The following is a 16,093-nucleotide window of genomic DNA, read 5'->3' as shown; positions in this document are numbered from 1 at the left end:
AAGGGAACTCTGATGGGGACATTCATATGCAGGGGGGCTCTGATGGGGACATCAATATTCAGGGGGGCTCTGAAGGGGACATCAATATGCAGGGGGGCTCTGATGGGGACATCAATATGCAGGGGGGCTCTGATGGGGGACATAAAAATGCAGTGTGGCTCTAATGAGGATGCAAATATGGAAGGGAGCTCTGATGGGGAAATAAATATGCAGGGGGCTCTGATGGGGATATAAATATGCAGGGGGGCTCTGATGGGGACATAAATATGCAGGGGGCTCTGATGGGGAAATAAATATGCAGGGGGGCTCTGATGGGGGACATAAAAATGCAGGGGGGTTCTGATGTGGAGATAAATATGCAGGGGAGCTCTGATGAGGGACATAAAAATGCAGGGGGGTTCTGATGTGGAGATAAATATGCAGGGGGGCTCTGATGGGGGACATAAAAATGCAGTGTGGCTCTAATGAGGATGCAAATATGGAAGGGAGCTCTGATGGGGACACAAATATGCTGGGGGCTCTGATGGGGATGTAAATGTGCGTGGGGGGGGGGGGGGGGTCTGATGGGGACACAAATGAGCAGCAGGTGGTCTGATGGGGACCAAATGTTTGGAGGTGTGTGTGATGGTAACACATATGTAAGGCCCTGTGCGCACTGGAAGTTTAGCCCCCGTGCATGAGGTTACTGCTTTTAGGTGCTAGTGGAGGATACAGGTGCGCCATCCAGCTCTACTGCCGGCAGCCTGTCAAATTCTATTCTGCTGCAGATTCGTTTCTAATTTTCTTTTTTTTTTTTTTTTTTTTTTTTTCGGCTGTGAATTTGTGAAAAATGCATAATGTGGCCCTCAAAGTGAAACGTTTGGAGACCCCTGGTTTAGATCAAAGCATATTCATGTGTTAGAATGGCCCAGTCACAGTCCAGACCTAAATCACATTGAGAATTTGTGGCAAGACTCGAAAATTGCTGTTCACAGATGTTCTCCATCCAATCTGACAGAGCTTGAGATATATTTTGCAAAGAAGAATGGGCAAAATTGTCCCTCTCTAGATGTGCAAAGCTGGTAGAGACATCCCCAAAAAGACTTGCAGCTGTAATTGCAGAGGAAGGGGGTTGTACAAACTATTGACTCCGGGGGGCGCCATACAAATGTCCCCCCCCCACACTTTTCACATATTTATTTGTAAAAAATGTTGAAAACCATTTATCATTTTCCTTCCACTTCACAATTATGTGCCACTTTGTGTTGGTCTATCACATAAAATCCCAATAAAATACATTTACGTTTTTGGTTGTAACATGACAAAATGTGGAAAATTTCAAGGGGTATGAATACTTTTTCAAGGCGCTGTATTGGTGTGTGTTCACCATTCGCACACCTCTATATATAGGATGATTGATGGGTTAATCTGTGTGATGAAAGCAGAGGGCCCACTGATGAGCCAGTCACCTGGTCCCCCATGATGGATGTCCTCCCCCTGTGTTTGGTGCTTGTAGATAAGACGCCAGAAACCTCCAGTGCCATTTTTCATGCCGTCATTATTACTGCCCGTCGGGGAAAGGAGTGCCGTCAGATCTCTTCACCTGCCACCTTCTAATTTTAGCTCCACTTACCGCAAAGTCTTCTATTAATTAACAGAAAGCTGTGCACCTCGGATTTCTATTAAGACGTGCCTTGAACACTGTTACTGGATCAATAAGTAGGGCACATTCGAGCCGGAGTACTTCTGAAATACACACAGGGATAGGAAATATAGGAACAGAAAAGGTTACATTGTATAAATATCATAGGAAAGGAGTATCTTTTTTTTTTTTTTTTTTTTTTCCTCATTTTTCATAGTTTCGGTAACTGATAGGTTTGCACGTCTTTAGGAACTGACATGCTGTGTAATATGGGAATAAGGCAGAGAAGTGCGGTTAGATACTGAGGGGGAAAAATTATTAACTTAAAATGGTATGCTCTACTGCAGGGGTCTCCAAACTATGGCCTGGGGTGGGGGGGGGGGGGGTGCACATCTATCCTGCTACAAGATTTTATCCATCCTGCAGCTGATGTGCATGGACTAATGGTCCAGATCAGTTGGTCTTCGCTGACCAACTGATCTGGATCATTAGTCCATGCTTTGAACATCTCACGGAGCTCTGTTCAATCCATCATCCGAAAATGGAAAGAGTATGGCACAACTGCAAACCTACCAAGACATGGCCGTCCACCTAAACTGACCGGCCGGGCAAGGAGAGCATTCATCAGAGAAGCAGCCAAGAGGTCCATGGTAACTCTGGAGGAGCCGCAGAGATCCACAGCTCAGGTGGGAGAATCTGTCCACAGGACAACTATTAGTCGTGTTCTCCACAAATCTGACCTTTATGGAAGAGTGACAAGAAGAAAGACATTGGTGAAAGAAAGTCATAAGAAGTCTTGTTTGCAGTTTGTGAGAAGCCATGTGGAGGACACGGCAAACATGTGGAAGAAGGTGCTCTGGTCAGATGAGACCATAATTTAACTTTTTGGCCTAAAAGCAAAACGTTATGTGTGGCGGAAAACTAACACTGCACATCACCCTGAACATACCATCCTCACCGTGAAACATGGTGGTGGCAGCATCATGCTGTGGGGATGCTTTTCTTCAGCAGGGACAGGGAAGCTGATCAGAGTTGATGGGAAGATGGATGGAAACAAATACAGGACAATCTTAGAAGAAAAGATTAGAAGTCTGCAAAAGACTTGAGACTGGGGCGGAGGTTCATCTTCCAGCAGGACAAAGACCCTAAACATACAGCCAGAGCTACAATGGAATGGTTTAGATCAAAGCATATTCATGTGTTAGAATGGCCCAGTCAAAGTCCAGACCTAAATCACATTGAAAATCTGTGACAAGACTTGAAAATTGTTGTTCACAGACGCTCTCCATCCAATCTGACAGAGCTTGAGATATTTTACAAAGAAGAATGGGCAAAAATGTCCCTCTCTAGATGTGCAAAGCTGGTAGAGACATCCCCAAAAAGACTTGTAGAGAAAGGGGGTTCTACAAAGTATTGACTCCGGGGGGCGCCATACAAATGTACCCCACACTTTTCACATATTTATTTGTAAAAAATGTTTGAAAAACATTTATCATTTTCCTTCTACTTCACAATTATGAGCCACTTTGTGTTGGTCTATCACATAAAATCCCAATAAAATACATTTACGTTTTTGATTGGAACATGACAAAATGTTGAATATTTCAAGGGGTATGAATACTTTTTCAAGACACTATATATATATATATATATATATATATATATATATATATATATATATATATATATATATATATATAATATTATAATATAATATAATATAGCTCTGGTCAGCCCAGAAGAGGATCCGGTAGAGCTGGACATGAGATCTCATTCTGAGTGTCGGAGTAGAAGAGCCCCGGGGACCTCATCATCCATAAACGTTCACAGAGAAGCGGGTTGTTTATCTGGAATCTCACGATGTGAAGAGTCCTTCTTCAGTCTGGGATGGAATGGCGCTCGTTGCGATTGTAATGATCGCCGTATCCCAAGGAGCGGTCTTGTGGTGTCGGAGATTGGTTGTCACGTATGGTATAGTCCTCCGGGGTCCTCGCTCTGTTAATTGCTTTTGGGCGCACAGTGCTGGCTCAGCAGCCTAGTCCTCGCTGTAAGATCTCATTCACTTTAAGTAACCGTTATCCGCGAGGAGCCATATGTGTCGGCGACGATTCACGCACAGGCGGCTCAGATGTTTACAAGTGACAGTTCAGACGCGGCTTCTCTCTCTTTTATGGCGTTCTGCTGCGCCGGCCAATTTTCCGTTTATGATTGTTGGACGGCTTCTTGTTGTCCTCTATCTTCCCTGTTTATTTTACTCTGTGCAGCATTTCCCATCAGACTGACGTGTCTGCTCCATACAGATGGAAGGTGAAAGCTGGTCATTATACTTGGCACATCGGTATTGCCTGTTAACCCTTTCACTGCCAGAAATAATTTGGGGCCTAAAGATTATTCAAAGTGGAATTACAAATAAAAAAAAAAAAATAAAGTGTCTGGTGTGCAACATGAAGTAGCAGGGAAAGTTGAGAAAAAGGGCCAGGCTGGAGCGGAGCAACTCGTTGATGGCATATGTGGCATGCAGGGTGGGAACACTATAGTGGAAGGTGAGCGGGGACTGGAGAGAGGACTGAGCAGCGGAGGATCAGCAGAGCTGGGTGACCACAGCAGGAGAAAATAGCAGATGGCACACGTGGTGAGCAATATAGCAGGAAGAGAGAGGAGGATCAGTGGAGCTGGGGGTTACTACTGAGTAGGGCATTAGCAGAGATGGGGGTCACTACTGAGTAAGGGATCAGCAGAGCTGGGGGATACGACTAAGGGGATCAGTGGAGTTGGGGGGCTAGTACTGAGCAGGGAATTTGCATAGCTGGGGGTTACTACTGAGTAGGGGATCAGCAGAGCTGGGGGTTACTACTGAGTGGGGCATCAGCGGAGCTGGGGGTTACTACTGAATGGGGCATCGGCAGAGCTGGGGGATTACTACTGAATGGGGCATCAGCAGAGCTGGGGGTTTCTACTGAATGGGGCATCAGCAGAGCTGGGTTTTATTACTGAATTGGGGGCATCAGCAGAGCTGGGGGTTACTACTGAATGGGGCATCAGCAGAGCTGGGGGTTACTACTGAGTGGGGCATCAGAAGAGGTTGGGTTTACTACTGAGCAGGGGATCAGCAGAGCTGGGGGGTTACTACTGAGCAGGGGATCAGCAGAGCTGGGGGGTTACTACTGAGCAGGGGATCAACAGAGCTGGGGGTTACTACTGAGCAGGGGATCAGCAGAGCTGGGGGTTACTACTGAGTGGGGCATCAGCAGAGCTGGGGGTTACTATTGAGCAGAGGATCAGCAGAGTTGGGGTTACTACTGAGTGGGGCATCAGCAAAGCTGGGGGTTACTACTAAGTAGGGGGTCAGCAGAGTTGGGGGCACTACTGAGCAGGGGATCAGCAATGTTGGGGATTACTACTGAGTGGGCCATCAGCAGAGCTGGGGGTTACTACTGAGTGGGCCATCAGCAGAGCTGGGGGTTACTACTGAGTGGGGCATCAGCAGAGTTGGGGGTTACTACTGAGTAGGTGGATCAGCAGAGCTGGGGTTACTATTGAGTAGGGGGATCAGCAGAGCTGGGGTTACTATTGAGTAGGGGATCAGTAGAGCTGGGGGATAATACTGGGTAGAGCGGCAGCAGAGCTGGGGGATACTATTGAGTGGGCCTCCCTGACCCGCCCCCTTTCTGCACAGCACTGCTCCATCCAGAGGTCATGTTTAATCATTTGAGGAGGCTGCCAAAGACTAGACACGCCCACCAGGGTGAACGGGGGGGGGGGGGGGGGTGTTGCATTCACATGACCACAACGCACTATAAAGGAGAAAGGTAAATACTCATAGCTTTCAAATATTTTGGACATACCAATGTACTCACATTACTGAACTGATTGCATGAAGTTACTTAACAACAAGCCTTTTCTTTCACTTTAAATCCCTAAAATGTAAAATATTTTCTGAAAGCTCTCCCCCTGGAGAATAAAATGGTGGTAGCTGGAACTTTCATGTCACGTGATATTGGTATACCCACTTAAAGAGGAGGGCCAGTCAAAAAAAAAAAAAAAAAATTAAATGTCAGCAGCTACAAATACTGCAGCTGCTGACTTTTAATTGGACACTTACCTGTCCCGGGGGCCAACGATGCGGGGGATAGAAGCCCCGCTCGTCTCCCCCTCCGTTCAGTGGCGCCGGCATTGCAACTGTGGGCGCCGGGCTGTGGCTTCACAGCCTGGCACCCACTGCGCATGCGCGAGCAGCGCCGCGCGCCGTGATTGGCTGCTCAGTCACCTGGGACCTGTAATGGGTCCCAGATGATTGACAGGAGGGAGGGAGCAGAGCTGAGCCCTTCCTGTGCCGAGGGGGAAGTGATGTCACCAGCCCAGGCACTGAAAGAGGCAGACTATGAGGGACCACCTAGCAACAGGCATTTAGAGGTGAGTAAAAAAAAAAAATATCCAAATGTTTTTTTTTATTCCTTTTTAGGGTGGAACACCACTTTAAGGACCAGGCCTTTTCTGACACTTTTTTGTTTACAAGTAAAAACCTGTATAATTACTTAGAACCCCCAAACCTTAATATGTATGTATGTGTGTATTACTTATATATATATATATAATTTTTTTTTTTTTTTTTTTTTTTAGCAGAGACCACAGAGAATAAGATGGCAATCGTTGCAATTTTTTATGCCACACAGTATTTGTGCAGTGGTTTTTCAAACACAAATACAGTGCCTTGAAAAAGTATTCATACCCCTTGAAATTGTCCACATTTTGTCACGTTACAACCAAAAATGTAAATGTATTTTATTGGGATTTTATTTGATGGATCAACACAAAGCGGCACATAATTGTGAAGTGGAAGGAAGATGATAAATGGTTTTCAAAATTTGTTACAAATAAATATGTGAAAAGTTTGGGGAGCATTTGTATTCAGCCCCCCAGAGTCAATACTTTGTAGAACCCCCTTTCACTGCAATTACAGCTGCAAGTCTTTTTTGATAGCTTCAGCCATAATCCTGGTAAACCACTTGCAAACAGTTGGCACCCACCGTGTCCTTAACAACCAGTGAATAGCGGACCCAGCACCTGCAGGCATCGTTAACAACCAGTGAATTGCGGAGCTGGTACCTGCATGCGTATATAATGACTAGTATATCATTAGTTGTTAAAGGGGTTGTAAACCCATGCGCATCCTATGCATTAAGGTGAAAAAACACCCGGCAGTCACCGGCCACCCCCGACCCCCCCCCCCCCCGTTTTACTTATCTGAGCCCTGGAATTTCACCCAGTGAAGACGCGCTCCTCCTCTGCCCGGGGTTCTTGGCTCTTGATTGGATAGATTGATAGCAGCGCAGCCATTGGCTCCCGCTGCTGTCAATCAAATTCAATGATGCAGGGGGCGGGGCCCAGTCTGGCATTTGTGTCTATGGACGCAAATGCTGGACTCGGGAGCACACCCACAAGGTAACCCCCCCCCGGGAGAGCACTTCTTCTAGGGGATTATACGATGCGGGAGGAGCCACAAAAGCCGCCAGGGGGACCCCAGAAGACGAGGTTCGGGGCCACTCTGTGCAAAACGAGCTGCACAGTGGAGGTAAGTTTTAACATGTTTGTTATTTAAAAAAAAAAAAAAAAACGCAAATCTTTACAATCACTTTAAGGATGCTGGCAGGTGCCGACTCCCCTATTCACTGGTCGTTAAGTACGCCTGTGTGTTCTGGCTCCCCTATTCAATGGCCGTTAAGGACGTCTGCAGGTGCCAGCTTCGCTGTTCACTGGGCATTAAGGACACCTGTGGGTACTGGCTCCCCTATTCACTGGTCGTTAAGGACACCTGTGGGTACTGGCTCCCCTATTCACTGGTCGTTAAGGACACCTGTGGGTACTGGCTCCCCTATTCACTGGTCGTTAAGGACACCTGTGGGTACTGGCTCCCCTATTCACTGGTTGTTAAGGACACCTGTCTGTTCCGGCTCCCCTATTCAATGGTCGTTAAGGATGCCTGCAGGTGCCAGCTTTGCTGTTTACTGGTCGTTAAGGACACCTGCGGGTGCCAGCTCTGCTTTTCAATGGTTGTTAAGGACACCTTCGGGTATTGGCTCCCCTATTCACTGGTCGTTAAGGACACCTGTCTGTTATGGCTCCCCTATTCAATGGTTAAGGACGACTGTCTGTTCCGGCTCCCCTATTCAATGGTCGTTAAGGACGCCTGCAGGTGCCAGCTTTGCTGTTCACTGGTCGTTGAGGACACCTGTTGGTACTGGCTCCCCTATTCACTGGTCGTTAAGGACACCTGTCTATTCCGGCTCCCCTATTCACTGGTCGTTAAGGACGCCTGTCTGTTCCGGCTCCCCTATTCAATGGTCGTTAAGGACGCCTGCAGGTGCCAGCTTTGCTGTTCACTGGTCGTTAAGGACACCTGCGGGTGCCAGCTCTGCTTTTCAATGGTTGTTAAGGACACCTGTGGGTATTGGCTCTGCTTTTCATTGCTGAGGTCTGCCGGCTACTTAAGCAGTGAATAGCAAAGCCGGCACCCACCGATGTCCTTAACATCCAGATATTCAATGCATGTGCATTAAAGCGTGTTTTAGAACTGGGGCGGTGTGAGAGGGCCCTTCTGAGCCTATAGAGTTATATTCTTTATTGGTTGAAGGTTCTTTACCTCTTCTGGTCAATGGTTTCTAAGACAGTTTTTGTTAAAGACCAGCCAGGCTTGATCTCCGGCATAAAAATCCATCCTCCCCTTATCCCCCCGGTGGTTTTACATGGGTTTCTGAGTAAATAAATGTGTTTGCAGTGAGAATATGATCACCCCGGGTCCTCATTGTATATGTTAGTGGAGGGAAGCTTTTCTCGGGAAAGGTCACCCGGGGCCCCGGTGTCGCTGCATTCAGCTCAGAAATCTATTTCCTGTGTAATATTGATAGGAGACATTTCCATCTCGCACTTCGCCTTCCATTCAGAGGGAAGGCTTTGCAGAACGAGACGCAAACCTGCGCTGTGATTGTTCACGTAGCGATTTTTTTACGTCTGGCCCCCCTCCCCCACCACGGATGTGATATTTTGTGATTTACATTTTTATTTGTTGTTTTATTTTCCAGCCCTCATAAATTTGTTGAAGTTCCTCATGTCCTACGAGACGGCTCTGCTTGCAAAACACAACATTTTTACCTTGGCTCTGATGGTACGTATTTCTCTGACTTTAAAGTGGACCTGTCAGTAAAGCCGAACTGAATGACCCTTTTTACATGGTTGACCACTTCCCGCCCAGCCTATAACAAGGTGACGCCTGGGCGGGCCTCTTGTCCATCTGGGTGGTCGTTATATGACCTCCTCACGGATTGTGCCATGCAGACAGTCGATGGCTGATCAGTGTACCGGCTCGCTACCGGTACCATGTGATCGCCGTGACCAATCCCAGCAGGCCACATGACAGTTTGATGCAATGGATGGCTTCCTTTCACGCCATCCATTGTGTACAATTGTGTTGCAGGCTGTGATTGGTCCGTGTGATCACATGGTACAGCCAGGGCCAATCACAGCCCATCTGTACCATGTGATTTAGCTCTGGCCAATCACAGCAAATTACAACAAAATAAACTAAATGAATCAGTTTCATTCAGTAAAATGCTTGCTTATAGCAATGTAATGCACTGCTAGAAGCAATCATAACCTGTAAAAAAAAAAAAAGAAAAATCCTGATCACTTCCCCAGAGTAGTACAATGCTACTATGGTAACAATAAATTGAAGGATTTGAAAATTATTGAAATTTCGTCAATTTTTTTTTTCATCATTTCGCATTTATTTAAATTTGGTACTACTGTAATTTGGAAATTTGGATACATCGAATTTCCGAAAAAATAAAATTTGTCAGAATATTAATTCGGAAAGCCCGAGTGCTTTCACACTGAAGCGGTGCGCTGGCAGGACGTTAAAAAAAAAAAAAAAAAAGTCCTGCAAGCGGCATCTTTGGAGCGGTTTGGGAGCGTTGTATACACCGCTCCTCCACCGCTCCTCCACCGCTCCTGCCCATTGAAATGAATGGGCACCGCTGCCAAAGCGCCTGCAAAGCTCTTTGGCAGCAGCGCTAAACTGGGGCTATTAACCCTTTATTCGGCTGCTAGCGGGGGTTAAAAGCACCCTGCTATCGGGCAAATAGCGCCGCTAAAACGACGATAAAGCGCCGCTAAAAGTTGCAGCGTTGTACCATTAACGCCCGCCCCAGTGTGAAAGCAGCCTAAAAGTCATTGATTTCTGCCATTACTAGTATAAAAAAAAAAAGAAAAAAAAAGACTGTATATATACACCATAGTTTGCAAACGCTATAAATTTTATGCAAACCAATCAATATACGTTTATTGGGATTTTTTTTTTAAATTTTATTTATTTTTTTTTAACCAAAGGCACGGAGCATAATATATTTTGACCAAAATTTATGGACAAATTCGATTTTTTATATATATATATATATATATATATATATATATATATATAGTATATGTTTTATAGCAGAAAGTAAAAATTAATTTTTTAATTTTTTTTTCAAAATTTTCAGCCTTTGTTTAATTTTTAAAAATGTAAAAGCGCCTTTACCCTGCAACAGAGCAAGGAGGCAATGATTAAATGATGGAGCGTTCCTAGGTGGGGCGAGGGGCTGTCAGCAGACACAAGGTTGCATTTGTCCTTTTTAAGGGTCTCTTTTAATGGTGACTTTCTTAGGAGAACGACTTTTTTCACATTCCGTGGATCGTTCATGTACTCCTCAGTTTCCTCGGGTAGCCCAGAGAAATGGCTGAACTACAGAAAAGTGAAAGCGCGTTTTTATTACGCTCTAAAAAACGTTATTAGAATTTTTGCTCTTTTAAGTGCTTTGTAGCATTATTGCCGAAAAATAAACTCTATAATGATGTTGGACATGTTGTTGTCTTCTGCTTGATTTTCCTTCCGGAGTGCTAAAGAGATCTTTTCTTTTTTTTTTTCTCTCTCAGGTCATCAATTTGTTTAATATGTTTATTACATACGGCGATACCTTCCTTCCAACGCCGGGCAGCTACGACGAGCTCTACTATGAAATCATCCGAATGCATCAGATATTCGACAATCTCTACTCTATGGGTAAGAGCTTCAGAACTCTACTGGAGAAAGAGAACCCGTCACTATACCATACAGAACAAACCGGTTTATAACCACTTCAAGAACCGGCATTTCTCTGACACTTGTTGCTTACACCTGAAAATCGTTATTTTTTTGCTAGAAAATTACTTGGAACCCCCAAACATTATATATAGATATATCTCTATATATATCTCTATATAGAGATATATATATATATATATATATATATATATATCTATATTTCTCTCTCTCTCTTCTCTTCTCTCTCTTCTCTCTCTTCTCTCTCTCTCTCTCTCTCTCTCTCTCTCTCTCTCTCTCTCTCTCTCTCTCTCTCTCTCTCTCTCTCTCTCTCTCTCTATATATATATATATATATATATATATATATATATATATAGAGAGAGAGAGATTTACATAGATATATTTATATATAATATGTTTGGGGGTTCTAAGTAATTTTCTAGGAAAATATTGCAACGACCACCATTTTATTCTATAGGGTCTCTGCTAATATATATATATATATATAATCTATATAGATATATCTCTATGTATATTACACCTCTATAGATATCTCTATATCGATATATTTATATATAATATGTTTGGGGGTTCTAATATATCTCAAAATATTGCAACGACCGCCATTTTATTCTATAGGGTCTCTGCTAAAAATAAAAAATTATATATATATATATATATGTGTATGTATGTGTGTGTGTGTATGCATATATATATATATATATATATATATATATATATATATATATATATATATATATATATATATAATATATAAAATGTTTGGGGGTTCTAATATATTTCAAAATATTGTAACAACCGCCATTTTATTCTATAGGGTCTCTGCTAAAAAATATATATATATATATTAATATAATATATATATATATATATATATATATATATTTTAATATAATATATATTCTATCTATCTATCTATCTATATATATATATAATATATGAAATGTTTGGGGGTTCTAAGTACATTTCTAGAAGAAAATACAGATTTTTAACTTCAGAAGGCGGCCTGGTCTTCTTCTTGAATATAAAAATACTTGATCGCCAGGTGAACATAAACTGCAGCCAGCACATCGAAGGGCCGACGAGCTGCAACATATTACATTTTCAGACACACTGTAGCAAATTTTCTTCCTCCGCAGCGCACGCAAAGCAGGTTCTCATTATACAACGTCGCCCGCGGCCCCTCTGAACATAACAAATAACCCAACCATTAGGACGGGCGCCCCGAACAATGAGGTTATTGACCGCCGCCTGTCTGAACAGCCTGATAAAGTTGAGCTTGCAAGCATCCCGTTATCGCTGTTTGTTTTGTCACTGTCACAATGTCACATGAACCCGGCCTAGACTTGACAGGGATCCCTGTTTCCATGGTAACCACGGAGCAGGCTGAAGTCAGTTTGCAATTGATCAGGAAATATATATATATATCTCCTCTCGGATACCCATAGGAACCCCTGTCTGCTCGCTGGCCTTATATCCTAGTATGGAAGAAGAATGTACCTGCGTTCTCACAAAACCGTAAAAGGAGTATATTAATAGGTCTGACATATCCAAGAATGTTTGTTATGTGAAGAGCAATGCGGCCAGGCATCCAATCGGAAATCATCGTTAGTAATGGCTTGGAGTTATAGAGCATTGTGGCTTTTATTGCTCTTTGTGCTGCCAGTTTAAGACTGAAATCCTGTATGTTTTCAATAATATTTCTATCCTGCGACTGTTAGAGACAGCACTGTGCAAAAGTTTTAGACTGACGTGAAGAAGTGATTTAAAAAATACACAATATATTTAAATTGTTTTATTTTTATCAATTGATGGGGAAATGTATTATTATTTATTATTATTATTATTATACAGGATTTATATAGCGCCAACAGTTTGCGCAGCGCTTTACAACATGAGGTCAGACAGTGCAGTTACATTACAATTTGGTACAAGAGGAATCAGAGGGCCCTGCTGGTTAGAGCTTACAATCTAAAAATTGCATATTGCATATTTCTTTGACTAAAGAGGAAGTAAACCCTGATCGGTTTTACATCCTCTTTTTTTTTTTTTTTGCCCCCTGCAAAGAAGAAGCATAATGGGCTAGCATGCATCGCAAACTAGCCCATTATGTGCCACTTACCTGCAAACGAAGCCCCCGATGCCCCCCCCCCTCCGCTGGTGGCCGCATCCATCTTCACCCCTCTTCCTTTCAGGGTCGTGGACTCCGGCTCTGTGACATCACTCCCACGCATGCGCGCGGTAGCCGGCGGTCACGGCCCGAGCCCTATAAAAATGATTGTGCCCTTTCTTTAGTGCGCATGCGCCGATGACGTTGGTGCAAGCGTATATGGTAACGAGTGGTTATTTGAAATAAATCGGAATCTACAGATCTGAGATTGATGTGCGTTTCAAAAGCGGGAAAACAAGCGCCCTTCAACATGATCTCCAAAACTGCTGGTTAAATCTTGGCTCCACGTTTTTACACATGTGACCTTCACCCCGTCCAAGGCAGGTCGAGGTCAGCAACCGGGAGGGCAGAATATAGAATCCTGGTCAGGAGAAAGGATGAGGTCACACTGGGAAGAAAGCTGAATCTTGATCAGGAGGCAACCTGAGGTTACAACAATCAGCTAGGTCAGGGTTTCTTAACCAGGGTTTCCTTGAGCAATGAGAAATTTCTCCCTCTCAGATAAGTTCCCACTGACACCATTGATCTTTTTAGCTATCTGTAATTCTTCCCAATGACGACAAGTGTAAGGAGCGTTCTTCCCACTGACCAAAATGTATCGGAGTGGAAGCATGGTCCATGGCAGGTGGAGGTCAGACACCAGGAAGGCAGACAGGGGGCAGGGTGGAATGTAGAATCATGGTCAGGAGGAAGGATGAGGTCACACTGGGAAGAAAGCTGAATCTTGGTCAAGAGGCAACCTGAGGTCACAACCAAGGTTCCTCCAGAGGTTGCTAGGGGTTTCTTGAGCAATGAGGGGGGAATTCTTCCCAATGACTTGAAGTGTAAGGAACACTTTCTACTGACCATCACCCTAATGTATCAGAGTGGAAATGTGGCTCAAGACATGTGGAGGTCAACAACCGGAAAGACAGCAGGCAGGGCGAATGTATGATCATGGCCAGGAGAAAAGACAAGGTCACACTGGAAAGTAAGCAGAATCTTGGTCAGGAGACAACCCGAGGTCACAACAAAAGATCGGCTAGATTGGGGTTTCTCAACCAGGGTTCCATGGAACTCTAGGGTTCCTCCAGAGGTTGCTAGGGGTTCCTTGACCAAAGAGAAATTTTTCCCTCTCAGATAAGCTTCCACTAACACCATTGATCTTTGTAGCTATCTGTAAGGGATGATTCTTCCCAATGACTACAAGTATAATGAACATTCTTCCCACTGACCATCACACTAATGTATCGCTTTATGATTGGAAAGTTATTTTGAGGTTTCCTCTGTGTTGGACAGGTTGAGAGAGGCTGAGCTAGGTACAGAGTTAAGCTGTGGTCCGCAGCTAGCCCATCTAAAACAAATGCTCTTCTGGAAGAATGGTCAAACATTCCTATAGACACACTCCTAAACCTTGTGGACGGCCTTCCCAGAAGAGTTGAAGCTGTTATAGCTGCAAAGGGTGGGCCAACTCAATATTGAACCCTACGGACTAAGACTGGGATGCTATTAAGGTTCATGTGTGTGTAAAGACAGGTGAATACTTTTGACAATATAGTGTATGTGACTCCGAACCCTTCTCTTATGATGTAGAGTTTTATAGAGACCATGAGCTTACCCTTACCTTCTTCTCTTATGGGGCTGCAGAGAAGCGAAGGAACCTAATAAATAAGAGGGGTGGGGAGCAATTAAGAGAACCTTTTAATTTGCATAGATAATATGCAGGTTCACTTAAAGTGGATGTAAACCCTCACATATACCCAGTGCAGTGACTGTCCTCAGGTGATACACGAAGATGAAACAAATCCTCCTATGTAAGGTGTACCTGTTTATCTGCAGCCTTCTCTTCTCTACAACCATTCAAAGTGCTGAATTTCTAAGCTTTGCTGAGCTGTCAAAAAAAGGGGGGCGGAGAGCTTAAGTTGCACTCTACAGAGTTCAGTGAGGGGAGCTCTGAAAGCTGGTTGGAGGGAAGGGTCACACCCCCTTAACACAGGAACAGAGCTGAGGCTGTCAATCAAAGGCGATAGGTGTGCTGGAGCTCCCTCTTCGTCATAATTTTTCTCTTGGTGTCTGGAAAACTTGTCCGAATCGACTCATGCTGATAGTAGAGGAAGGAGGCAGCAGAAAGAAATGACACTCAGTGCTCTGGACTGAGACAAGTTCTCGCTATAGAGGGATATGCTTTGTTCATATTTCATGTCTGAGGTTTACTACCACTTTCACCTCTTGGCGCCGGCCGCTCGCAAATATGTGGCCTCTTGGCGGGTGGGACTTGGTGCAAATACAGCTGTGCCGAGAGAGCACGCCCTGCGCCTTCCCAGCAGTTACTGGTGGCTATAAGAAAGCTCGCCATCGCTGCTTGTTATCAGGAGCTTACTGATCATGTGACCACCATGACAGTCAATCACGGCAGTCGCATGATAATAAACCCCGCCCCGCTTCCCGGCATCCTAAACCCCTTAAAGGGCCGGGGGGCGCTGTCTCTAAGAGGCTAAGGAGCAGCCAGATCATGGCGAGGAGGTCTAAAAGGAACTGGAAATCTTTCATTTAAATTTGCACACTGAGAGGATAGCTGTACACACCCGAGCAGCTTCCAAGGTGGTGTAGACTCTCCATCACCTACTGAGCACTGTCTGCAAGGACCTCAATAATAGACCTTCCCATTGGGGATAAGTGTTTTGTTTATACGTTCAGATGCGCTCTCGGCTCTCATAATTCGGAGAATTCTGTGTATCTATCCAGTTGATATATTGGTGTAGCATCTTGGGACCACAATTTGTATTGGTATTTTTGTTGGAAACGTTTGTAGTCATAGCTCATGATAATCTACCCTCGTGTGATGGCCTAAACTCTGATATCGCTACATCTTTAACCCACACACTTGTTATACATCAGTTGTGTCTATTACAGACCACATGACATGTATATGCATTGCCCTCATGTACATATACATGGGTCTTGAAACTTTGTTATTTTGGATGTCTTTCTAGTCTTGTGAGGTGTCCCTATACCCGGAGTTACAGATTTACCAGCACCTACCCAGTATTTGTCCTGAGGAAGCTAGTATTTAGTGAAACGCGTCATGTCCTGAGGAAGCTAATATTTAGTGAAACGCGTCATGTCCTGAGGAAGCTAATATTTAGTGAAACGCGTCCTGTCCTGAGGAAGCTAATATTTAGTGAAAC

General features: G+C 44.2%; 1 protein-coding gene across 1 annotated transcript in view; it reads left to right on the top strand.

The window, feature by feature from the left end:
* Positions 1-16,093, top strand: part of ARMH3 (armadillo like helical domain containing 3) — a 213,076-nt gene that overhangs the window by 106,037 nt on the left and 90,946 nt on the right. The window contains exons 20-21 of the mRNA XM_073595364.1: positions 8,701-8,783; positions 10,589-10,715. Coding sequence (XP_073451465.1) covers positions 8,701-8,783; positions 10,589-10,715 — 210 coding nt within the window. The remainder of the gene's footprint in view (positions 1-8,700; positions 8,784-10,588; positions 10,716-16,093) is intronic.

Source organism: Aquarana catesbeiana, linkage group LG08 (genome assembly GCF_042186555.1).
Source record: "Aquarana catesbeiana isolate 2022-GZ linkage group LG08, ASM4218655v1, whole genome shotgun sequence".
NCBI classification, from domain to species: Eukaryota; Metazoa; Chordata; class Amphibia; order Anura; family Ranidae; genus Aquarana; species Aquarana catesbeiana.
This window is presented reverse-complemented; position numbering and strand designations above follow the sequence as displayed.